Source organism: Dendrobates tinctorius, unplaced genomic scaffold, assembly GCF_039654945.1.
Source record: "Dendrobates tinctorius isolate UK_male_01 unplaced genomic scaffold, ASM3965494v1 ptg000194l, whole genome shotgun sequence".
Lineage (NCBI taxonomy): Eukaryota > Metazoa > Chordata > Amphibia > Anura > Dendrobatidae > Dendrobates > Dendrobates tinctorius.
In genome coordinates, this window is record NW_027361861.1 from 50,156 (window position 1) to 76,875 (window position 26,720).

At 42.5% G+C, this 26,720-nt stretch overlaps 1 protein-coding gene across 1 annotated transcript; it reads right to left on the reverse strand.

Annotated features, from left to right (window-relative positions):
• Positions 1 to 1,518: 1,518 nt before the first annotated feature.
• LOC141056026 (photoreceptor outer segment membrane glycoprotein 2-like) lies at positions 1,519 to 12,203 on the reverse strand. Its single transcript, XM_073552668.1, has 4 exons — positions 12,005 to 12,203; positions 8,754 to 9,378; positions 4,933 to 5,179; positions 1,519 to 2,189 (listed from the first exon to the last, which is right to left on the reverse strand). The coding sequence occupies exons 2-4, from the start codon at positions 9,332 to 9,334 to the stop codon at positions 1,923 to 1,925; spliced, it is 1,095 nt and encodes a 364-aa protein (XP_073408769.1). The 5' UTR covers positions 9,335 to 9,378; positions 12,005 to 12,203; the 3' UTR covers positions 1,519 to 1,922.
• Between the last annotated feature and the right edge of the window lie 14,517 nt (positions 12,204 to 26,720).

The following is a 26,720-nucleotide window of genomic DNA, read 5'->3' on the forward strand; positions in this document are numbered from 1 at the left end:
GAGCAAACGATGGGGCCCAAGCTAACTAAATAGGACAGGATAGAAAAGCTGCTGTCTGCAATCCGCCAAAACCCTATCAAAACAAGAGCCAACAGACTGATAGGGAAAAAAGCCCTGAAGACGCTAGGCTTCAAAAAGACTATACCAGTACTCAGGTATTTTCTGAAGACAGAGCAAAAAGGAATTCAGCTCACCCCAGCAGGGGATGGCAGAAATCCAGAAAAACAAGGCAAAACTAAACCAAAACACAAATGCAAAAAGCAAAGCAGAAAACTTGGCTTTTGAGGAGCACGAATCAGACTGGTCTCCTAGAATCCCTCTGAGAAATCACCAGCAAGGCAGAAGGGCGTCAGCTGCCTTATATCCAGTCAGCAATTCCAGTCACCCAGTCATCATCATCCTGCTCAGGTGCTTGGTAATCAGCCTCACTACCTTCCTTCACCAGAAGAGGGAGTTCATCAGACCTCAATGGTGAAGGGGAAAATGAACTCACAACAGGTAACACTCCTGGTATCTGGGTTCCCGATGCAGCTATTCGGTAAGCAATATAGCTATTCGATCAACCCTATATATTTTTTTTTTTTAATTAGGGAAAAGGGGGTGATTTGAACTTTTAGATTTTAATCTTTTAAAACAATAAAAAATGAAATTTGTTCATCCTCTTAAAGGACTTGAACCTGAGATTAGTGATGAGCAAACATGCTCGGATAACATTTTATCCATGCACACTCAAGCATTATCTAAACATCTGGGAGTTCTCGTATATTATATTAGGGAATCCCCACATTTGTTGAGGCTGTCTAACAAACAGCCGCAAATCATGAAGACACAGAGACTCGAACATAATATACGAGCAATACCAGATGTTTAGATGGGACCGGAGCATGTTCGCTCATCTCTACCTGCGATCACTCGATCGCTTGTGCCATATACAGCTCTGCCAAAAATCCATCTCATATTAACACTAGCCACGGGCTGGCTTTCACAGGAGTGCCATCATGACAAGCACAGGGGCACTTAGCAGACCCTTGGCTGTCATCGCAACCCTTCAGCACCCTTGATCATGTCATAAGAATGCAGATGGGTGCATGAAATGACGTGCCCCCTGCCAGAGTGCTGTAAATGCCACTGTCAGAGATTGACAACAGCATTTAACAGCCGAGGTTGAAGCTTTGCTCCACCCTTGGCTGTTATAGGCAGATGTTGGCTGAATAACACAACGGGCAACGATGAAGGCTCGGTTTGTGTGCCCTTCTCAAAGTCAGGGAGTCGGCATATGACGTACACAGTATTTCACATTTTGGTAAGGGGGAAATTTGATAATGAGGCTTCTATTTACAATTGGGGTATCTATGTGAGGCAGCCCTTCTATCATACGGGAGGGTTTGGCACATTCGTATTACTGCCCAAACGCTATCCCTTGCGGAACAAAAAATGTTTTCCGCTTGATCTAGATGTTGTCAATCTTTAATATCATTTAAAAAGTAGTAACAGTCTTCTAATAATTGTAATGATTTATTTCTCTCTTGAAAGTAAAAATATTGATATGGTGAGTTGGATTTATCCCTAAACGCAACAGTCATGTGCCCATAGCCAGGAAACGATAACTTTTCCATTAACATTGCTTACAGACAACATAAAAAAAGTAACTTATGAGTAAAATGTATTAAAAGTGCAGAAAAATGTTCATCTCCGACTTTGTCATTAAATAAAATACACAAGCTCTATCATCTTTGTACAGTCATTTGCCAATAATTAAAGTTCATTTTTTTTTTTTAAACCAATTCAGACTTTTTACACATTCTGGCCAAGTGTCCTTCACATGGTGTCGATAATCCAGTTTCAAACACCTTTAAAACATATCCATCAAAGTTTTTCTGTAAGTACGTTTATATTCTCTTTAGCCAAGACCAGCATCATGGTCAGCTGTCCTTTGGGATGGAGTTTGGTGGAACATTATCTGGTCCATAATCTGCTGTTGGGATGTCCATATTCGGATCAGATTTCCCTGAAACTGTGGAAATCTGGTTGATTTTGCCAAGGTTCTTTATTATTTGGAAATTATGTTTAGCGGTTTCCATGCAGCTGTTTTCCAGTAACCATCCATCAGATTCAGACTCTGGGTCCCCCAAAATCAAGACGTTCTCCATTGAAGTTTGAAGATAACGCACACCAGTTAGCACTGACAGCTGAGCAAAAAGGATGATAGCGTGATCAGCTAATAATTACATGATACATTCCTAAACTGGCATTAAAAGGCTTGCCAACTCCTTTTCAAATTATTTAGTTCCCCATGTAAAATAAAAACACCATGTACTCACCTCCTGCACTGTTGTTGCTCCAGCTATGTCATCTCCAGACTTGTGGTTAATCAGTGTCCTATTGGCTGCTGCACTCACTACTTCCATTTGTCTAAGGTCCACACCTTTGGTCGAACCTCAGACAATCGGAAGTAGTAAAAACGCAGCAGCAAAATAGTGGCCTCTGATGGGCTGCGGCACTCTCACTACTTCCATTTGTCCAAGATCCACACCTTTTATCGAACCTCAGACAAGTGGAAGTAGTAAAAGTGCAACAGCAAAATAGAGGTCACTGGCTGCGGCACTCTCACTACTTCCATTTGTCCAAGGTCCACACCTTTCGTTGAACTTCAGACAAGCGGAAGTAGTAAAAGCTCAGCAGCCAATAGTGGCTGCCGATTGTCTTCAGAGGTCACGTGACCTAATGTTACAAGAGACCTGGAGCTGACATCCCTGGAGTAGCAATGGTGCAGAAGGCAAGTATATAGCGTTTTTATTTTATAAGGAGGGGGCAACTTCATTTTAAAAAGGGGTTTTCCATGTAGTGGACAACACCTTTAAAGGGAATCTGTCAGAATTTTTTTGCCGTGTAATCTGAGAGCAGCATGATGTAGAGACAGGCACCCTGATTCCACTGATGTCACTTACTGGACTGTGCACTATTTTAATAAAATCAGTGTTTTATTAGAAGGCGATTATCGCTTCTGGACTACGTTTCTCATGCCTCCTAGTCTTTCTGTTCTGTGTAACACCACCTCACCACTGATTAGAAGCTTTTTGAAAGCTGCCAATCAGTGTTGTCGGATTATACACAACTCAGCAGTTGGAGCTCTGCTAGATCTAAAACTGATTCTATCACAACTGCTGCTCCCAGTAGGCGAAGTGATACATCGCAGGAATCAGGGTCTCTGCCCCTACGTGCTGTCAAATTACATAGCAAAAACCTGCCGACTGATTCCCTTGAAGGCCCCATATAGATTAATCTAGTAATGTTAAAATTGGCTGGTTTAGTCAATTTTGATCTATCTTCTATGAATGGAAGTAGCAGATGATGTTGGGGGAAATAAGGATCAGGCATATTAAAATTAATAACCAAATTCTTTTAACGGGACCCAAGTCATTGCAAGAGGTGTCTGACAGTACTTACTGCGCTCGCTTCATGTAAAAAACATGCGCACTCGGCCTAGGCCAGCATGCATGTGCTGAAGAGAGTCAGGTGAGATCGTTCTGTCAACAACTATCATGAGTATATGTGCACCTCTACATAATGACAAATTCAGATATGGTTAGATAGTGTCCATACAATTGTAGAGCAATCTGTAAGATTTTTTTTTTTTTTAATCGTATCTCGGTAATTGTGTCCCTTGTATCTAACAGCAGTGACCTCTTCAGCTTTAAGGTCAGCAGGACTTGCTTCATTTTAGCAATCCGCATGGCCCCTTTACTCAAAACTCTTGACATGTCTCTATGACGTGTCGAATATTTTGTGAAAGTGAAGTTGCACTATAAAGAAGCAGTCCAGTAAATTTGTTTCCATCCCTACATCCCCTCCCCCTGAATGTCTATCATAATCTCCCCTTCATACATGTATGAAGAGTATACTCCCTTCTCTGTAGTTCTGCCTTCTCTTTTCTTGTCTTCACACCCCTACTTTATTTCTAAATCGCTTTCTGGAATTTATCCCTACATGCTCTGCGAAAAACCTCATGAAGCATTGTACTGAAGCGAATGGGTAGCTAGTGCCAGTACCATCTGGGAGGACACTGATTATTCTTTCCTCTGTGTTTCCACAAATAAACAACTATATTATAATTGTAACTTTAGGAGGCTGAACTACCATCTACATTATAACTGTTTGACGGGAGCTGTCCAATTATCATCGGTATCTGTGATAGCAATTACTTTCTCCTAGTGTGGGGAACTTCAGTGGTAAAATCTATTTTTATCATACATGACGTTTTTGGGGCAGAGATACTCTCCTCCTTGAGAGAACATCTAATTGCTTGGCAAGTCATCACATGACCGAACTACTTTAATAAATTTTTAAGGCTCATGTAGACATCCAAGCATGGACTGCAATTCCAGGACTGGCCACGAGTCTCCTGACCGGAACATGGCAGCCTCATAGAAATATATATGAGACTGTCACCCTCTGGTCTGGGGACTCGCTGCTGGTCTGTGCTCAGACTGTTGCATGAACGTCTGCATGAGCTCTTAACCTGTAAAGTATTTTCAGGTGACCTATTAGAATAAGTTGTCCTGTGTGGATACATGAGGAATAACACTCTTTCTGACCATTATATGTTTCACAGGTTTCTCTTTGTCCTTCCCTCTTTTCACTCTCCATAAACTTTTGTAGGCAGCAGATGTATTTTGATTTCAGGTTTACATTTGAAAACTGATTTGAGAGTGAATCCTTGTTGCATGGGAGTGTGTTTGGGAAACAATATTAGTGGGGAAAGAGGCATTTTTCACTATAAAGATATGTTTCAAAGCTTCACCAGCGTATTGGTCTAGTTTATGTAGAAATGGTAAGTCCTGAAATCTCACTCAAAACCAGAGCTCTATCCTTGGAAATACAACCTTTCCTGTTATATTGTAGTGTAACACTAGATCACTACTGTTGTCTTACCTCAAAGAGCCAAACCAAAAGCACAGTAAGACCAATGGACTGCATGAGGTGGTCGTAATAGTCCAGGAGGGCCTGTCTGCAGCCCTGGAGCCAGATATTTAGCTCTTCTGACAGGTAGTCATAATTATAATGAGCAGAGTTGTTAGTCATCTGATACTGGATGCAAGGCCGAGGAGAGCTGGGGTTGCAGCAGCTGAAGGGAACACCATCTAGTAAGTACTTTGCATCCACGTTACTTTTGAGACGGCTGCAAAATATAATTGGAACAAAGTTGATGAACACATTTCTCCGACATTGCGTTTTATATGCTAAGCTTGAACGAAAACCATTTGGCGTACGAGGAGGAGTACACCGGTCTGCACACCACTATCTGAAATCTATGCCATGAGCCGACTAATTGATTATGATATAGTGTAAATCGACTGCAAATAAAGAAGTATTCTCAAGTTGTCTAATGAGCAGCTCACAGTTTTGAAAGTCTCTTAATTCGCTGGTTGCTTCTCTTTGACTGACCGTTCTGGCCAGGAACTTCTTCCTGTTGCAACACATTAACGGTGTGTTAGGGCTGGGTCTACATTGTTATTGTCATATTTACACATAGAGGTAAAGGTGCATTTGAACACACATATACAGTTCAGGAAAGTGAGAGCTGTGATGAGAACTGATCTGGAAACTGCATATGCTTGAAGGCCTGGAGATTATGATTATGTAGGACTGATAAGAGCCATGTCAGGTTTTCAGAGGGATGGGGGGGACGTGAGCGGCGCACTGCTGTACAGAAATCAATGGACTGGAGAGAGGTGGCGGGGATTTTAGCTACTTTCTCATTGCGTTTATGGTTACATTCACTGGTCTAATTGGGGCATATGTCTGAACATCCCAGCAAAATGGGATTTGGAGGTATGCGCCGACAATGCCTTAGACTGTAATGGTGACGGCACAGCGAACGTGCACTCTGACCCGCCTCATTTTAGGGAGTGTGTGTCTACAGGAGGCAGACACTCAGATGCAGTCTGCGACTGCATTAACTACTCTCCTAAATTGTAACTACTGTGCATGCTTGTCAAGGCTCTGTTGGCCAATCTCTTTGGAAACACGCTGTACCCTATGTAAGGCTACTTTCACACTAGCGTCGTGTGACGGATGTCGCACTGCGTCGTGCCGATGTACCGTCACACGTTGTGAAAGTTTTGCACAACGGGGGCAGCGGATGCAGTTTTTCAACGCATCCGCTGCCCCATTGTAATGTCCGGGGAGGAGGGGGCGGAGATTCGGCCGCGCATGCGCGGTCGAAAATGGCGGACACGACGCACAAAAAAGTTACATGTAACGTTTTTGTGTGCGTCGCGGCCGCCAAAACACGACGCATCCGTCGCACGATGGATGCGACGTGTGGCCATACGTCGCAATGCGTCGCTAATGCAAGTCTATGGAGAATAACGCATCCTGCGGGCAACTTTGCAGGATGCGGTTTTCTCCAAAACGACGCATTGCGACGTACGTCAGCCGACGCTAGTGTGAAAGTAGCCTAAAATAAAAGCTTTCATTGAAAGAGAATGACAGGAGATAGATAAAGCAAGTGAAATTATAGCAATTTAATAACTTAAGAATACCTCTTTAACCCCCACCTAATTTAAAATGACAAGTGAAGTGCATGGAATAAAAAAAAAAAAACATAAAAAAAAAAGTCGCAAAGGTTCACAAACGTGGAATGTGAATAAGGTTTATGGCCCACACCATCAACTTATCCAGCTGTAACCCTATGATATGGACAGTTAAGCCTGTGGATGCCGTATTAAAGATCTGTGCAGCATAGATCCCTTATTACAGCTATGTGCATGATCTCTTTTGCATAAATAGAGGTTACTTACCATAATGAAAACCAAGCATATTACAATGTTAAACTCTGTGTTCAGTTTTTAATGTTTGTCTTTTTGGAGGTATTGTCCCGATTTTAAAAGAAGAAAAATGTCCAGCTCAACCGATTTCGTGAAGATAAAATTTTCTTTATTCGCAAAACTTGCAACATCGAGGACAAAATCTTCAGCACAATACCAAATGGGTATGAATCTTGACGCGTTTCTGGAGATTAAGCTGCCTTAATGATCAACCAGTAAAGATTTCTTAAAAAATTCGAATTTACAATTATGAATTTCACTTGAAAGATTTCTTCAACAACTTGATTTTCCTTGGGCACATGCAAGTGCAGTTACATCTTAAAGGGGTTGTCCAGTGATAACAAAGTTTCACCTATCCATGTGATAGGTGATAACTTGCAGATCAGTGGTTATCTGACTACTCCAACCCCAAATAATCGACGCAAGGAGGAATTTTTTATCCTTGTGATAGGCAGCCTAAATCAATTATAAAAAAGCAAAACCTTCATTCAGTTTCGGCAGCCCTATAAGGAATGAAGGGAGCATGGGCTTGCACACGCACACTGCTGATTATGTATTCTAATGGGGATAAATGTTCACCATTCAGCTGATCTGTGTGAGTCCCAGTGGTTGGAACCCCAACAATCAATAAAATATTGCCAATACTACAAATCGGTCATAACTTGTTTTTACTGGACCACCCCTGTAATCTAAGCTGACTGCCCAAGGTCTATGTAAAGAGGAAAATTTCAGCATGTTAAAATCTGTTTGAAGTGTTGGGGTTTATATTTAGCACCACTGATTGCTAAAATGATGAAGCAGAAGTGCTCAGCAAAGCGCTGTGCTCCTCCTACATTTAAGATTGGCTTCATAGAAAATCTGTGCAACCCCATTGCAGTGTTGGAGAATGAGATTGGTGAGAGGTTTTGTTACCTATTTTATAGAGTGAGGCAGTGTTTGACTGCGGAGACCTTCACAAATCTAAACTTCTGATATGTCAAAAGTTTTTTAAAAGTTGTAATACTCCTAAAGAGGACCTGTCACTTGCCATAAATGTCATTTTTTTTAACCTCCTGTAAATATTACTGTTTTCCTGAATCTGTTTTTCATTTGTTTCTGCCCCTTTCCATTCCTGAGATATGATCCCTATTCCCTGTGTATAAATCTAGTTTTTCTTAGCCAAATGGACGTGTTCCTTTACTTTTCTCTATGAAAGTCTAATTTAGGATCACGCCCACTTGCCTAAAAAGTCCAGATTTATATTTATGGAAAGTAATGGGTCCTCTTTAAGTAACCTAATGGAAAAAGGACATAAATGTAGAAATAATATTTTCAAAATTTGGGGTACTTTTAATATTGATGGAATACATCAATATCAGATCGGTTGGGGTCTGACTTGCAACAGCCCATCTGTAATTGCATTTGGAGATTGCACTTTTGTTGAACTGGTGTTTGTTTACTTGGGGGGTGCCTTTGACTATCATTTGTTTACTTTTGTAGCCTCGATTTAACCCTTTTAGCGCAGGTCTTCCTGTTTATTTTCCATCTGTAATCCTGATGAAGGGGTGGTGGTAATCTACTGATTACCACAACCCTGTATTGTTTACCAATCGTACATTTGGCAGTGGTTTTACCTGGTGTTGCCGGACTGTGCAGCTTAGTCCCAATGAACTAATGGATCAAATACAGACTATCCTATGGATAGATCATAGAGTCCCATAAAACCCTCGTATTGTCTGACTGGAACATTTCATTATGATTCAAGACGTGGAGACTTTTAAATTATTCTCAATTTTCTGTATCCTATTCTGACATAATGGAGGAAGCCCCATACTTTGGACCCCTTCTCCCTTTTTGTGGACTTTAAATAGCTGCTGTGAAATTACATTTACTTTGCAAGAATAAAGGGCATTTGGAAAGCGTTTATAAGCCATCATTACTTACTCTACAGTCTCCTTGGAACCCATATCCAGGTATCGTGCAGATATCCACTGAATTTCAAACCAGTCCCGAAAACCATTATTCCCACAACAGCGGAACTCAATCTGAAGATGGTCTATTGTAGATTTTAAGAAGCAGCGTCCAGGGATGTCTGTGTCCTTGTAGAACTTCAAAGCATCCTTGAGTCCACGATACAGAGCAGACTCCAGCTCATTTCTCATGGTGTAGCACATAATAGCTCCAGCAAACACGCAGAATGTAAAGAAAAACGTGCAGATTATATAGGGTAACATGAAGAGCTTCCATCTAGAAAACTTATTGGCATCCGAACAGTCATAACAGATCTTCCCACCAAAGAAATTGATGATGCAAGCTATGGTGCCTACAGCAATGAGCATGTTGGGAACAGACTGGAGGTTTCCACTCAACATCAGCTCACTACGTTTCTTGATTTCGATTTTCAGAAAGAGACCAAGGCTAAAAATAATGAGTCCAGTCACTACGGAGAGCCAGTTAAGAATCCATAAGATTTGAGCTAATTTTCCCCGTCTTGTCTTAGAGAATTTTAGTTTAAGAACGGCCATCTTGTACTTAATAAATCTAATGCAGGTAAGAAGTGGCCTTCTCGCTATGAAACACAAGAACAGAGATATGTGAGATTATTAACAGATCATTTCATCACAATTTAAATTACATAGGGCTCCTCTTCTGCCCTTTTCTCATTTACTTTAATAGAAATGTCTATTCAGGGAAACATAAACAAGACCCTTACTTATGTGGAGACAGGAGGGTCTCTTAATGACTATCTCAAGTCACTGGACGTTACGGAAACAGCTAAGCATGCCAACTAGCCTGTTACTGTTACAGAGAAGTCCATCGGTACGTACATAATGGCTAGCAGCTGCCTAGTGAGGGAAGTCTGGTGACCCCCTTTCTCCACATGAGTTGCAGGTGCCAGAGCTGAATCCTGCATATATTAGACATTTATTGCATATCCCGTAGATATGCCATAATATGCAAGGTAGTAACGTCCCTTGAATGGTAAAAACAAAGTAATGCATATGGGAAACAAAGAATAGATTAAAAACCTAATAATAGTATACAATCAGTGGTATATAATGAATACAACCCAAAGCCTCATTCACGTGTCTGTTTTTCACGTAAAGAAAACCCCATTCACGAGTCTGTTTTTACACATAAAAAATTCCTCCTTCCCGTGTCCGTTTTCCACGTATAGAAAGCCCCATTCCCGTGTCCGTTTTCCACGTATAGAAAGCCCCATTCCCGTGTCTGTTTTTCACGTACGTGTGTTTCTACATTTGTATGCTAAAAAAACACCCATTATAGTCTATGGGCATAACAGAAGCCATCCCTTTATTTTTTTAACCATTTAATGGATGTGATAAGTGTAAAATTTAAACAAAAAAATGAGAAACTGGTGGTATACTGATGGTAAAAACAGGCATACAGTCCAATCATGGATGAAAATCAAATCCAGCAGACTGATGCAAAGTAGTTATTTTATTTTTCTCTTGTATGTAAAAATTAGAGAAAATCAGACATCAACGTGCAGCCTTATTATGTTGCCCAGTAGCGGTCAGACCCGAGTTCCTTGTACCCACCCTTCATCTATACATTAAAACTTATGGAATCCTTGTTATAATCACACACCCAGGACACAGCATCAATAAGATCTAATGCGTTATTAGTTGGTCAGCTCATAACTGATCGCTCTAGTGGCAAATTATTTTCTCCTAAGTCATCACCCTGTATTTTATTTTATTTTTTTGCCAGACCTTTGGGGCACATTGTGATGTGGTAGCATGGCACTTCTTAGAGTATAATCTAGTGGGCAGCCCCAATTGGGAAACATACTATACCCATACATTTTTTTTTTTTTTAATCTATAAGGTATAAAAGTTAGATATAAAGACAGGGGAACACCAAAAATACTTTTCAAAATTGTGCACATCGAGTAAAGCAAATGCAAAAAAATTAAATTGTACGGTCAACAGAGCAGATTGTTGGGGGTGGGGGGGGGGGCAGTAGTATTGTAGCAAAGTAGTCTTGTTTCTGTTTTGTAACACCCAATAATTTATGTAACATTCTTGTAGAGTCAGCATTGTGGCAGCGTAATGTTACATTGATTTTCATAAGCATGTCATATATTAAAGGCAAACTGTCCGCTCTCCAGCCCAGCTTAAACCGCGACCATAATGTTATACAAGCCTATTCCTGGATTATAGGAAGAGCCTTTATGCGCCGTACACTTAATTTTAAGTAAAAAAAAAAGTCAAGTTAGAAATCAGGCTTATGTAATGAAAATTAGCCAGGACTAGTCCGACAGAGTTTTGATTATAAAGTCTTGATGCAAGCCAAAAACTCCTGGTGATTGTGAACCAGGTCAATGGAGCATTAAGGCGTATTTTCCGTCAGTGAAAAATAAAACTGACAGCACTGAGACTAATGTTGTTCAACAGGTGGACATTTTTTTTCACGGCCAAATCTCCACAAGTCTATGGGTGTGCAAAAAGAATTGGATACTATACAGATCAACATTATTGCATTCAAGTTTTCTAATTCTTTAACATTGGTCTTGTAAATTGTAATACCTACTGATGACCATTTGATGAAATATCGTCTTTTTTTTTTTTCGGATGAAAATCAGACAATTTTGTGAACTTGGCCTTGTGCGAGTCTGATCGTATGGGGCGCTGGTCTTAGGTTCCTGTCCAAATTGTTTGTCATGAGTGCGATGTTGGATGTCCTTGGATCAAAAATTCTGACAATTCTTTGTAATTTAGCCGCGTACATGGAGCAAGATTGATCATCTCGTCTGCTCACGATGAATTCTAGTGATTGTTACTCAGTTCCTCTATCATTAAGCAGGGTATACATAGGAGGCTGCTGTTGACAGCTTGTTCATCCACTAGCCATTACGCCTGACTTTAACATAAACCTGCGCAGCAACAGTGGAGAGGCCGTCCTACACATTAAATAGCTTATTTAGCCAAAATCAGTGGTCAGGGCAACTTTTATCTTATCTCTAAAACCACCTTTATGTGACATTAGGGAGCATAACAGAATCATGCCATCATTTTCCCATTATCGTTTCTAGTGGAAAATATATGAATTATGTCTGATGAGCTATTTATGTCTTACTGTGCATCTATCTAGCTATACGTTATCTATCATCTATCTACAGTATATGTTATCTATTATCTGTCCATCCATCACTTACAGAAAGTACTTACCTGTATTGTCACTTTACATGAAACCACTCCCTGTTACATACATCCCAAGCAATATGTTAGATGCGGGTAAGCGGATGTGGTCCTACCAGGGTTTTTGGAAGGTTCCTTTTTCCTGCAGGAACAGAAGACATAAGATGAAGATTTGCAAAGTGAAGAGTCTGCCTGCTGTAATCCCTCCTGGACTAATAATGGCTTACAGATTTAATTGTGCTCCTTCTGGTAGAGGCTGCAAAGCACCTTACTAAATAGGATATACGGTGGACGAGTACAGTTCTGCGAAATTACCTCCTGCTTTTATAATATTCTACAGAGCAAAAACTCATCTGTTCCAATAACTTTGTAAATAGCTGACAGTTACATCACCTCTACATGGAAATCAGCTTTGTAATTCTTTCTAAATACATGAAAATGCCAAAATATATACATTAATTTCCTAATTTAGTGTCTGTTTACATTTGGGGTTCAAGCACTGATCTTGCTAAGGAAGGTGGCATGATAGATAGCAGAGCCTAAAGGGTAACATCTCTCCTTGTGGAGAGTGCCAAGTCGATGTAAGGAGACTTATCGGCCATGCAGTCAGCGTCGGACTGGAGTACCTTGGGCCCACCTTGCAGTTATATAGAAATAATACCAATTCTGTTGCAAACTGAAGTAATCTCAAAGTGTTTATTAGCTTACCACGATAACCTTCAAAAGGAACCTGAAGACCCACCTCTTCCGACAAGCCTACAACCTATACAGATCCTCAGTCTACTGAACTGAGTGATGGCCAGCGATTTAGGGGTGGATGAGGCCAGATTTTTTCTTTTCAGTAACACCTAGCACATGCCTGTGATAGATAATTATTACTATATATAGAATCAGGGCCGCCATCAGTGCATTACTGCCATTACTGGTATATGGGCCACGGTGAGCAGAAGCAAAGGGGTGGCCCAGACTGGGTAAGACATGCTTCGCAGCCTGCGATGATGCAGCACATCCGAGCCACTGTATGATCGGCCTGGCAGACTACACGGCTAGCTGGGGCCCGGGGTAATTACTTTGCTTTATTAAGCCCTGGGGTTCCTAAGTTATAGACAAGTAACAGATTAGACAGTAATGTTTCAGTTGTGGGACCAGCACCTGACTGACCCAGCGATGTACTATCAGTACCCCAGATGGGAATACCCGTGTAATATTACGGCTCAGATCTTAGGACAGTGCGCACTATTGTATGTTATTGCTAGATTTATGGAAATATGTCTGTATTATTAGGCTTCAGTTCCTTAGATCATGTGCAATAATGTTTGTTGTTTTCATATTATGCTTTTCTGGCCTCTGAGGGTATGTTTCCACGGGCACAAACCAGCAGCACTTTGAACGCAGTGTAAGGAGGTGGCGGAGACCCTCATGTGCCTCCTCTCACCTGGCCAATGTTCACATTTAGCATGCGGCACCTCATGGTGTATTAATGAGAGATGTGACGTTTATGTACTTTAATGTGATGCATTTGTTATATGCTGTGTGTATAGGACAGTAGGGGGATTAGAATGGAGGGGCATTATAGAGTTAAGGAATAGAGATAGAGAATACTATAGAATAGGTTAGGAAATAGGTAGCACAGGGGTTAACTAGTTGGGAGGAGTTAGAGTAGAGCAGAAAGATATAGGAAAGGCACTTCCTGTTTAGTCTCAGATGCCCAGGCAGCTTGCCAAAGGTGAGGTGCATGGAGTGGACAGTAACAAGCCGTGGGGGATAAATCTGCTGATGGCAGTAAGGGGCCCTCCGACTGAAGAGTAGTGCAGTCGGGCACTAGCTTAAAGGAATCATCCCCAGTAAGGATTCAGGGTCTAAGATCAGGGGAAGGAGCAGCTGAGATGGCGTTCCCGGAACCTTTCCCTATTGGAACCGGACAAGGTGCTGACAAAGAGCTGGTGATGATGAAGGTACAGATGGGATGGAACACGAACTGTCCAAAGATGCTGCCTGGATGGCAGGTACATGAAAGCCAGATGTTGGACCCGGAGGGTCCAAAGAGATGGCAGGGATTGCCAGGAACAGAGAAAGCGAGAATCTAGAGAGAATAGAGTCTGGCAGAGGAAGAGAAAGTACAGGAAACGTTGCCCTTTGTGAACTGTGCTGCTGATGTGATGGATGCCTTACTGTTTAGTAAAGTTCAACTGTTGGAAAAGAACTGTGACTCTGTGGTGTTTCCTGGAAGCCAGAAGCTGGAGTAACAGAGGTAACCAACTGAATAACAGTACCAGGACTTTATTTGTCTTTTCATGTACAAGGTGCCGGGGTGCTCACTGACTGTGCCTTAATGGACTCGCCCATGACTACCATCCCATGCCACCTTGTTACAGCAGCACATGTCCACTCCGTCCAAAGCGCTGCCGGCTTTTGTACACGCGGTGAATTCCGCATGTGTTCATTGAACCATGCGGAATCACAGCATCCTATACATTGTAGGGGTGGCTTTATCTTGCAGAGACGGAGAGTCTCCGCAAGATAAACAGACATGCTGAGGTCTGGAAAGAGACGCCGCATGTCCGGTTAGGCCTGTTTCACACTTCAGTTTTTTCAAATCCGTCAAAATCCGTTGGTTTCCGTTAAACGGATCCGCCAATTTTTTTGCAGGATCCGTTTTTGTCCCTTAGCGGTTACCGCGGATCCGTCAAGAAAAACGGATCCGGGTTTTAAAAACGGATCCGTTAGCATCTGTTTCCGTCAAAAAAACGGAAACGGATCCGTTTGGCGGACACAAAAACGGAAGTGTGAAAAAGGCCTTACACAAGTCTGCCACCTGCGTCTTTGAATGCATAGTGGAGATGGGATTTCATGAAATCCCCTCCACTATGCTGTAACATCTGGCCGCTGAGGGTTGGGCGCTGCGGCCGTACGCAGCATCCAACCCGCAGCGTTTACTAACCATGGCAACATACCTTGAAAATGACCTTTTTGTTTATTTGTTTTCTGTTTGTTTTGTTACTGACACTATAATTTTGCACTTTACACAATTGACCAAAAGATTTAACTAAATGACTCTTATGAAAAATAGATTTAGTTAGCGAAATGTTTAGTGGGAATGCGTTATGAAGCTTTTATATTAAGGGCATTGACCACTCTCTGGTTATTTTTACCCAATGTATCTGTGCAGAAATTCAGCATAGCCTATATTTCTGTCTCCCATATTTCATATTTAGTGACAAAATTCAAGAAAGGTCATATTAGTAAGTGCATTATAATCATCTCAAACACATTGGTCAACAATAAGCAGAAATGGACAATCCTTTTATTCATAGTTTAAAGTTTTTGGAAGAATTTACTTAAAAGTTTGTCACCCCTTATACCATAAAATAATAAACTGCTTCTCTAACAGACTGACAAATCCAGAAGAGATCCCATTTCAGCAGTCACCTCATTATCATAACAAGCAGGATTACAATGAGAGATAACAGAATCTACCATTCACAGTAGGTAGTGTCACAGCTCACCTCTTCCCCCTTCCTGTACAGTGACATTTGCATGTCACGAAACATGAGAAAATGTATAGAAAATTGTCCCTAGTAAATAGAGTCCCCTAAAATGTGTCGTTATATATATATATATATATATATATATATACAAGGTTCATAACTCCAAACGGGCAAGAGAGCAGCTTCTATAAATGTACAGAAAACAGAATACAATAATCTGCAATCAGAAATGCAGATTAACCCCTTTCCTTCATTGGACGTAATATTCCATCCATGTGCCCTGGGCCCTAATTACCATGGACGGAATATTACGTCACAGCGATAAGCGGCGCCCACGTGGTGAGCGCCGCTTATCGCGGCCGGGTGTCAGCTAATTATCAAACACGATCGCGGTGTACCAGGGGTTAAAGGGAAGCATCGGCAGGGAGGGGGCTCCCTCCGTGCTTCCCTGAGCCCCCCACGGCAGCGCAATGTGCAGCGCTGCTGCGGGGGTCTCCTTTCCTGCAGGTCCCCGGATCCAATATGGCGGCGGGGACCTCCGGGGGCCTGCAGGAAGCTGGCTTCCTCAGTGCCTGCAAAGCGCAGGCAAGGAGGAAACCTGCACACTGCCTGTGACATTGCTGATCTGTCACAGCGATCTGTGATGTGACAGATCAGCGATCTGTCACAGGACAGTGATGTCCCCCCCCCGGGACATTGTAATAAAGTAAAAAAAAAAAAAAAAAAGTGTAAAAATAATTTTAAAAAAATCACTAAATAAATTAAAAAAAAAAATAAAAAAATTCCCCAATAAATTCATTTTTTGGAAATAAAAAAAACAATAAAAGTACACATATTTGGTATCGCCGCGTCCGTAACGACCCGCCCTATAAAACTATCCCATTAGTTATTAACCCCTTAAGCAAACCCCTTAAAAAATAAAAATAAAAAACGAAGCAAAAAATGATTTATCATATCGCCGAACAAAAAGTGCAATAACACGCGATCAAAAAGACGCATATAAATATCCATGGTACCACTGAAAACGTCATCTTGTCCTGCAAAAAACGAGCTGCCATACAGCATCATCAGTAAAAAAATTAAAAAGTTATAGCTCGCAGAATAAAGCGATGCAAAAATAATTATTTTTTATATAAAATTGTTTTCATTGCATAAAAGCGCCAAAACATAAAAAACTAAATAAATGAGGTATCGCTGTAACCGTACTGACCCGAAAAAGAAAACCGTTTTATCGCACGCGGAACGGCATAAACGCACCACTCAAAAGAAATTCATAAAACGCTGGTTTTTGTAAATTCTGCATCCCAAAAAACAAAAAGCGATCAAAAAATGTCACGTGCCCGAAAATGGTACCAATAAAAATGTCAACTCGTCCCGCAAAAAGTAAGACCTCACATGACTTGGTGGGTCAAAATATGGACAAATTATAGCTCTCAATATGTGGTGATGCAAAAACTATTTTTACAATGAAAAGCGTCTTTTAGCGTGCGACAGCTTCCAAACATAAAAACCGCCATAAATAGTAAATCAAACCCCCCGTTATCACCCCCTTAGTTAGGGAAAAATAATAAAATTAAAAAAATGTATTTCCATTTTCCCATTAGGGTTAGGGCTAGGGTTAGGGGCGTGTTGGGGTTAGAGTTGGAGTTAGAATTGGGGGGGGGGTTTCCACTGTTTGGGCACATCAGGTGCTCTCCAAATGCAACATGGCATCTGATCTCAATTCCAGCCAATTTTGCGTTGAAAAAGTCAAATGGTGGTCCTTCCCTTCCAAGCTCTGCCATGAGCCCAAACAGTGTTTTACCCCCACATATGGGATATCAGCCTACTCAGGACAATTTGCAAAACAACTTTTGGGGTCCAATTTCTCCTGTTGCCCTTAGGAAAATAAAAAATTGGGGGCAAAAATATCATTTTTGTAGAAAAAAAATGATTTTTTTATTTTCACGCCTGGGCGTTATAAACTTCTGTGAAGCCCTTGGGGGTTCAAAGTGCTCACCACATATCTAGATAAGTTCCTTAGGGGATCTAGTTTCCAAAATGGTGTCATTTGTGGGGGATTTCTACTGTTTTGGTACATCAGGGGTTTTCCAAACGTGACATGGTGTCCGATCTCAATTCCAGCCAAAATCGTCAAATGGCGCTGCTTCCCTTCCGAGCTCTGCCATGCGCCCAAATAGTGGTCTACCCCACATATGGGGTATCAGCGTACTCAGGACAAATTGCACAATAACTTTTAGGGTCCTGTTACCCTTGGGAAAATAAAAATTGGGGATGAAAAGATCATTTTGTGGAAAAAATATGATTTTTTTAATTGTACCGCTGTACGTTATAAACTTCTGTGAAGCCCTTGTGGGTTCAAAGTTCTCACCACATATCTAGATAAGTTCCTTGGGGGGTCTAGTTTCCAAAATGGGGTCACTTGTGGGGGGTTTCCACTGTTTAGGTACATCAGGGACTCTCCAAACGTGACATGGTGTCCGATCTGAATTCCAGCCAATTTTGCATTGTAAAAGACAAACGGCGCTCCTTCCCTTTTGAGCTCTGCCATGCCCCGAAACAGTGGTTCCCCCCATATATCAGGTATCAGCGTACTCAGGACAAATTGCACAATAATTTTTGCAGTCCAATTTCTCCTGTTACCCTTGGTAAAATAAAAAAAATTGAACCTGAAGTATTTTTTTTGTGAAAAAAAGTTAGATGTTCATTTTTTTTTAAATATTCAAAAAATTCCTATGAAGCACTTGAAGGGTTAATAAACTCCTTGAATGTGGTTTTGAGCACCTTAAGGGGTGCAGTTTTTAGAATGGTGTCACTTTTGGGTATTTTCTATTATATAGACCCTTCAAAGTGACTTCAAATGTGATGTGGTCCGTAAAAATAAAATTGTGTTGCAAAAATGAGAAATCGCTGGTCAACTTTTAACCCTTATAACTTCCTAACAAAAAAAAAAATTTGGTTCCAAAATTGTGCTGATGTAAAGTAAATATGTGGGAAATGTTACTTATTAAGTTTTTTGTGTGTCATATCTCTGTCATTTAAGGGCATAAAAATTCAAAGTTGGAAAATTGCGAAATTTTCAAAATTTTCGCCAAATTTCCATTTTTTTCACAAATAAACGCAAGTTATATAATGAAATTTTACCACTAACATGAAGTACAATATGTCACGAGAAAACAGTGTCAGAATCACCGGGATTCATTGAAGCGTTCCAGAGTTATGACCTCATAAAGGGACAGTGGTCAGAATTGTATAAATTGGCCCGGGAGTTAACGTGCAAACCACCCTTGGTAGAGAAGGGGTTAAAAAGAAATTTTCACAGTTTTGAGTGAATATGATAAAAAAGCAAAACAAAAATCAATAGTGGAACTGCACTTTTTTACAGTTTCACCACACTTGAAATTCTTTTCCTGTTTTGCAGTACACTACAGTATATGGAAAAAACAATAGTGTTGTTCAAAAGTACAACTCGTCCCACAAGATAGAAGCCCTCACATTGACGGGAAAATAAAAAAAAGTTATGGTTCTGGAAAGAAGGTGAGGGAAAAACAGAAACTTTAAGGGTATGTGCACACAGTGCGGATTCGCTGCAGATCCACAAGTGATTTACAGTACAATGTTATTCTATGGAGAAAAAAAAAACGCTGTGCACATGCGGAAAAATCAGCGCGGAAAGGCAGTGTTTTTTTACCACAGCATGTCAATTCTTTGTGCGGATTCCTCAGCGTTTATACACCCATTCCATTATAGGAATCCGCAGGTGTAAAACTGCATGTCAAATTCGTACAAAATCTGCATGAAATCCACATAAAAAACGAGCGGATTTTCACCTGTGGATTCTGCGAAGAGATGCAGATTCCACGCAGAAAAATCCGCACAGAAATCTGCAACGCGTGCACATACCCTAAAAAGGAAAAACCCAAGGTCACAAAGTGGTTAAGTGTCCAAGCAAAGTGGATGTGATTTCATGAGAACTGCGTCCCATGTGGTCTAAATATGTGGCTGAACTGTGCGATTTTGGTGTTTTCTTTTTCTCCCTTCTCTTCTATGTGGAGCCTAAAAAAATAACGCATGTAAAAAAACTGCAGATAGAACACTGATTGTATTGAAACTAAAGAACACAGCCTAATAAGTGACACATCCCTGTAAAAAGACTCTTTGACCTAACATTATGGTGCTCTGATTAAATAGCAATAACCTACTGACAGATTCCCTTTAAGATCATATCTAAAGTTTAGACTGCAAAATTCTAATTCACAAAAATTCAATTCAACCACAGGTAAATCTAATTATTCCTTAAACAGGTGTCCCATAGACAGTTGACTGTAACTGTAACACCACATGGAAGAGAAATGTTACAAGACTTGAGAAAAAAATCAATTTCTATAAATACTAAACTTTACTTATCAGTCAGGATAATGTAGCATAAGTGATCCAAAAAGTTAGCAAAATAGTGAGGCTGCCTGTCTGTGGCCCGGACATAGATTTCCCCAAGAATCTGACTTCAGAATTTATTTTTATTAAAAGTGGCATTACCAGTGTGAGACATGTAGGTCAGGAGAGCAGACTGTCAGTCATTACATGTCTCACCCTAGTAATGCTCGTTTTCATTTATAAAAAGCTCTGGAGGCAGATCCTCAGGGAGATCTATGTCCGGCCCATAGATCTTAACAGCTTATTTACATATTAAGAAAAATCTGGATTTCTCTGGAATCACAGATATCAAGGTATAATTTTATTCAGCTTCCTAGGACCTACATGCTCAAATAGGCGATTTAGGAGAGGTGATTATACTGAGAGATTCCCTTTAACATGACTAATATAACGACTCCTGGAGTGGGCCGTGATACCAACCAACCCTGGGTGAGCTGACCTAGTGAGGACCACCCCCTATACAGGGAGCGTCAGGGGCAGATCCAGGGGGATAAAGTACCACGACTGCTGGAACCAGGTGGCCGGCTCGAAGGAGGCGCGAGAGACCGTGTCTAGCAGGGTGAAGATCGGGACATGCTGGGTACAGGAGTGCAGAAAGCTTGCACACGGGGGCACGTTGGGAACAGGAGTGCATAGAGCGTGTACACGGGGAAACGCAGGGCACAGGATAGTGCAGAGCGCCCACTGGGAAGCTGGGGGGGTACACTGACGGCTCGGGGCCCCTGTGCAAGAAATGTGTCTGGGCCCCCCTCCTTTTATGGCGTCAAAGCTACGTGTGTGTGTATGTATGTATGTATGTGTATATATATATATATATATATATATATATATATATATTATATAGCCACACACACACATACATGTATATATATTACATAGTCTCCTTTATTATGTATTTTGCTGTCCCTTACGCAGTGTCCTCTCGTTATGTACAGTCCCGTCCCTTACATATTGAATTATATAGAGCCCTGTTTTTTTATTACATACCGTCCTGTCTTGTTAGCTGTATAATGCCTTTCTAATGGAGGAGCTGATGGACTGGTAGATTGGTCACCGGCTCCTCGATCAGCAGTCATTTTATATCTAAAAAGAGAGGTGACTATGTAATAAAAGAGGGCACTGTAAATAACAAAATTAACAAGAATACACTATATAAGAGACAGCAGTATACATAACAGCAGAGGAAGCTATATAATAAGGGACGGCACCAAATATAACTAGAGAGGATGGTATGTAATAAGGGATGGTGTTATACATAATAAAAGAGGAAACTATGTAACTAAGGATGATGTTATACAGAATTAGTGAGTACACTATATACTAAGGGACTGTGTTAGACATAGCGATTACACTATATACTAAAGGATTGTGTTAGACATAATAAGCGATAATAATATCTTCCTCCACTTCACCCTGTTCCTAAGGCCATTATAAGTCCCCCTTCCTCCCATCCCAATCCCCCACACCCCTCATTGTCCTCCACCCCTCGCATCCCATTATTGTCCTCACCCCCCACCCCATCATTGCCCTCTTCACCACCTCCATCATTTTCTTCTCCCCCACCACCCCCATTTTTTGCCCTTTCCACTACCACCATCATTGCATTCTCCATCACCCCCATCATTGCCTTCTCCCCATCACTCCAATCATTGCCTTCTCCTTTGCCCCATCACTGCCGTCTCCTCATCACTCCCATCATTGCCTGCTCCTTCTCCCCATCACTCCCATCATTGCCTTCTCCATCACCCCATCACTCCCTTCATTGCCTGCTCCATCACCCCCATCCTTGCCTGCTCCATCACCCCATCACACCCATCATTGCCTGCTCCATCACCCCATCACTCCCATCATTGCCTGCTCCATCACCTCATTGTCTTCTCCCCTTCACACCCATCATTGCCTTCTCCATCACCCCATCACTGCCTTCTCCCTATCACTCCCATCATTGCCATCATTGTCTGTTCCATCACCCCATCACTCCCATCATTGCCTTCTCCATCACTGCCTTCTCCCTATCACTCCCATGATTGCCTGCTCCATCACCACCATCCTTGCCTGCTCCATCACCCCATCACTCCCATCATTGCCTGCTCCATCACCCCCATCATTGCCTGCTCCATCACCCCATCACTCCCATCATTGCCTTCTCCCCATCATTCCCATCATTGCCTTCTTCATCACCCCATCACTGCCTTTTCTCCATCACTCCCATCATTGCTTTCTCCCCATCATTCCCATGATCCCATCAATGCATTCTCTCCATCACCCCCATCATGGCCTTCTCCCATTACCCCAGGCATCATGGCCTTCTCTCCCCATCACGGTCTTCGCCTCATGTCCCCATCTCCTCCAGGGCAAGGCTAACCTACACACAGAGACACACACATAGACATAGATACACACACACGCACACACATATACATATACACACAGACACCACCTCTCTCCTCTCACCTGCCCGCAGCATTGCCAGTGCTTCCTCGCTCTGACACAGCAGCGGCCGCTGAATGATGACGTCATTCAGCGGCGCTCCTCTGTGTGTCAGACAGGAAGCGCGGGCAGTGGGCAGGAAGCAGGATGGGTCCTTGCAGCTCAGCTCCTGCTATTCCCTCTTGCAGGCAGCAGAGCTGCTTGGATCGCTCCCTGCCCGCGGCTACGTGACATGAGGGCAATCTGGCCAGGGGCCCCCCGGAGCCTCGGGCCCAGAGAAAACTGCCAGTTTGCCCTCATCATTAGCCGCCTTGAAGGGCCCCCTGGAGGCTCAGGGCCCCGGTGCAGTGCACCGGTTGAACGGGCGGTATGTCCGCCCATGCTGGGAAGCACGCCTGGGTACAAGACAGAGCAGAGTGCGTGCTGGGAAGCATGCCTGGGTATGAGACAGTGCAGAGCGTGTGCTGGGAAGCACACCTGGGTAAAAGACAGTGGAGAGTGCGTACTAGGGTGACCGCAAAAAATCGATGTCGGAATTTTGTCCGTCTGGACCCCACAAAACGATTCCCCTTTCCAGATATTGAGATAGCCAAAATTTGAGCTCGATCAAACGACGTTAACCCGTGCCGCTCGTCGCTCAAAGTTTGAAAAAATCCAAATTGAGGTATTTTAAGATTTAGGTATTTTGCATAGTCTGTTAGACTATAAAGAATGTGACAACAACATTGCAGAAATAGCCCTGACCAAATTTTCGAACCATTTGTGGTATTTGAATGCAGAGTTGGTGGGATTATCGTTTTTTGATCCCACCATTACAGACAATGAAAAGTTGTTAATGGCTAATAAATTGCTCAGTAGCACAGATGAACCATCAGAGCACGCTAGGGTTGTAAATCCAAAAGTTAGGAAAGAAAAATTAAAAGAGGTAGGAAGTAACCGACTTTAACGACCTTCTGACAAAAGATGAAGAACAAAAGCAATATGTCCTTCAAGTTGTAAGCAAATGCCGAGCATTATATTCTGACGTTTCAAAAACTACTTTAACAAAAGCTCTAGAATAGATTAGATAACTATGTAAAATTATCAACTCATGTAGGTTAGCGTGCTCTGATGGTTCATCTGTGCTACTGAGCAATTTATTAGCCATTAACAACTTTTCATTGTCTGTAATGGTGGGATCAAAAAACGATAATCCCACCAACTCTGCATTCAAATACCACAAATGGTTCGAAAATTTGGTCAGGGCTATTTCTGCAATGTTGTTGTCACATTCTTTATGGTCTAACAGACTATGCAAAATACCTAAATCTTAAAATACCTCAATTTGGATTTTTTCAAACTTTGAGCGACGAGCGGCACGGGTTAACGTCGTTTGATCGAGCTCAAATTTTGGCTCTCTCAATATCTGGAAAGGGGAATCGTTTTGTGGAGTCCAGACGAACAAGATTCTGACGTTTTTTCCCCCCCATATGAGATCCGGTCACCCTAGTGCGTACTACTGTAGGAAGCACACCAGAGTACAAGGTAATGGACCTGAGTACAGAGAGCGACCACGCTGGCACCAAGCTGGCTTAGCAAAGAAGCAAAACGATAATCAGGCGCAGCTTACAGGAAGAGGCTGCCTGATATAGGGAATGCGCGCCATAGGACTTCCGGGTTAGGGTCCTCCAGGACCATAGAGACATCAGAGTTAGCGCGGCCGCAGGCAGAGCTGCGGAATGTGCGCAAGCACGCCCGACGGGACCCGGAGCCGGGCGCACAGCTGCAGAATCAAGAGAGAGAGGCACACTCGCGCACCCGACGGGACCCCAGTGTCGGACGCGAGACCGGAAGTGAGGATGTCGGATGGCGCGCTCCAGCTTCGGAGGTGTGCCAGGACACAGTATGAGCAGGCACGGGGGAGAGAGATGTAACAGCTAAAACATGAAAATAAATCAAATTGAGATTATCTATGCAATTTCTGAACTTCTGGGACCTGCCCGACCCTGGTACTTCAAATTCACACCTTTCCTTTTGCAACCTATGAGAATAATGTGTTAGTTCATACTAAAATAACATAACAGGACTATGGAGGTAAGTATACAGCACTCTTGAAGGAAAGATATTGCGTGCTCATGAAGGGTTCCATCCCATTCATATGAAGATGATGAGATATACTTTACTTGGTGCTCCATCTTTATTGGGGCAATACAAAATTCAGTCAATGACGTTTCAGCCCAACAATATGGGCTTTCATCAGACACCACAAAGTGCAAAAGAAAATAACACGGGTTCAAAATCTGTCACATACATGTGAAAAAATTTGAATAAAACGAAATAATACATGTTTGAAAATTCTTATATAAATAGTAATTTACAGAACTGGTTACATCACCTTAATTTGAGTTTAATAAAGAAAACTTTGGAGTGCCACTTATCGCTTGTATTCAACATACGTGGATTTTGCCTCAAATGTGACTGTGGATTTCACATTTTTCATTGCAATAAGCCTTAGATGAAGCATGCAACAAATTTCATCTGCCTATATTAAAACTGCTATGGATTTTTCCCAAGCTTGTGAATAAAGCCTTATCCATATGTATTGTAATTGACATTGCGCTTTATTACAGGCTACAGTGGGAAATATGCAAGAGATAAAAAACAAAACTATAGTGCTCCTGAGTTGAGGGAACTTTGCCAGCAGGTGGTGCCAGATACTAAGGTTTCTATGGCACATTGTGGCTGCGACTCTACCCAGTGTTGCTTCAGTTTTCCTGACTTTGTATCATCATTTACATTGCTTTTTCCATTTTTTTAGATCAAATCTGGAGGGAAAAAATGAAGAAAGTTGTATTAAAAAAAACAGTGTGCCAAACACTGACACCCCAGAAGGATGTTAGCTACCTGATAATGACATGTACCACTGCAGGACAATAAAGGGGTTGTCCAGGTTTGGCACGAAAACTGCAGACTTGTAAACCCTCGCGTTGTGCATAGCGCGTGCTGCCAGGATTCTCCAGCGCCGGGTAGCGGGAGGTCATGTGACCACAAGTATGCAACACGCACACGCTCCAACTAGATGTGCACATCTTTACTCAACACGGGTGAATGTCACATACTTGCAGTCACGCTACTGCTTTGTCTTGCCGCCGGCATCGGAGTATTCTTACAGTGCGCAGTGTGCACAATGTGACTGCAGACTTTTGTAAGAGGGTGAAGAGGAAGGAGAGCGCAAAAGGGGTTACCTCTTCTGCTCCGTGTCCGGAGCCATCTAATCAGACAGGTGCACTGTTGGGGGGGGGAAGACCTCCTGACCGGGACCGACCGTACCATGTGACCGTGGGGGGCAGTGACCAGGAAGAAGAGAGGACGGACAGGAAACTGTGCAGTGTCAGGGCGGGAAAGGAGCGAGTGCAGGACAGAGAGCAGGCAACTACACCGTGCACCCAGAGAGAGAGAGTTCCCTGTCTGACGACTGAGACTGAAGGACAAGGCGTTGTGAGCGCCGTATGTGAGTACATGGATACGTTAGTCTCCGTAACCAGAGGAGACTTTCCCCCTGACAGTATTGAGACAGTAACGTAAGCGCGCAGTCCCCTGGACCGCAGTGACGAGCCGGAGCCCCTGATTGTGGTGAAGAGACTTAATAGCGTGCGCAGCATCTCTCCTGTGGTGAGACAGGCGGAGCATTGAACAGAGACTTAGAGCCGACCCAGGTCCCTCATCAGCTCCCAGCTTCCTGCTTTAACCCCTGGAGGTACTAACTTCAACTTGAGCAAAGACTGTAGAGCAGGGATCCCCAACCTGTAGCTTGGGAGCCACATGTGGCTCGCGGTCCCATGAATTGTGTCTCGCAGCTGTCTGCTGCCTTGGTGGATTCGCTCCAGGTCTATTAAACAGGTATGAGGAGCACCTCTCAAAATGGTGAATTTTGTGAGAGGCCCTGCACAGAAGAGCAGATCTGGATACACACATACTGGTCTTAGAGGTTTCGATTTAATTTAAGTATGGTACGCTGGAGACAGGATCATGCTACCTGTCAGAGGTGGTGCCTGAAGCTGGATGTTTTATTGTGTTGGGAGTGCTGGATGGGAGCAAACTGAATGGAGGAATTGTGGGGACCACTAGCTCTTGTTGTACTGCTTTGGGGGGATTTCTGTGGAAAAGCTTTGGTTATCATTATACACGTAATGGGGGCTGTGGTTGCCACTACTGTGAGGGGGGAGGGAGCTGGATGTGCTTGTTGACCCTCTCTCAGAGCTGAATGTGGCTCTCTAGGTCAGAAAGGTTGGGGACCACTGCTGTAGAGACTGCACGCGCTGCTGTTGCCGGTGCCGACGTGGGAGAAGTAGACCCTTCAATCAAGCTTTCCCTGGACTGATAAGTGATAATTATCCTAGTTTAACTGTTTTAAT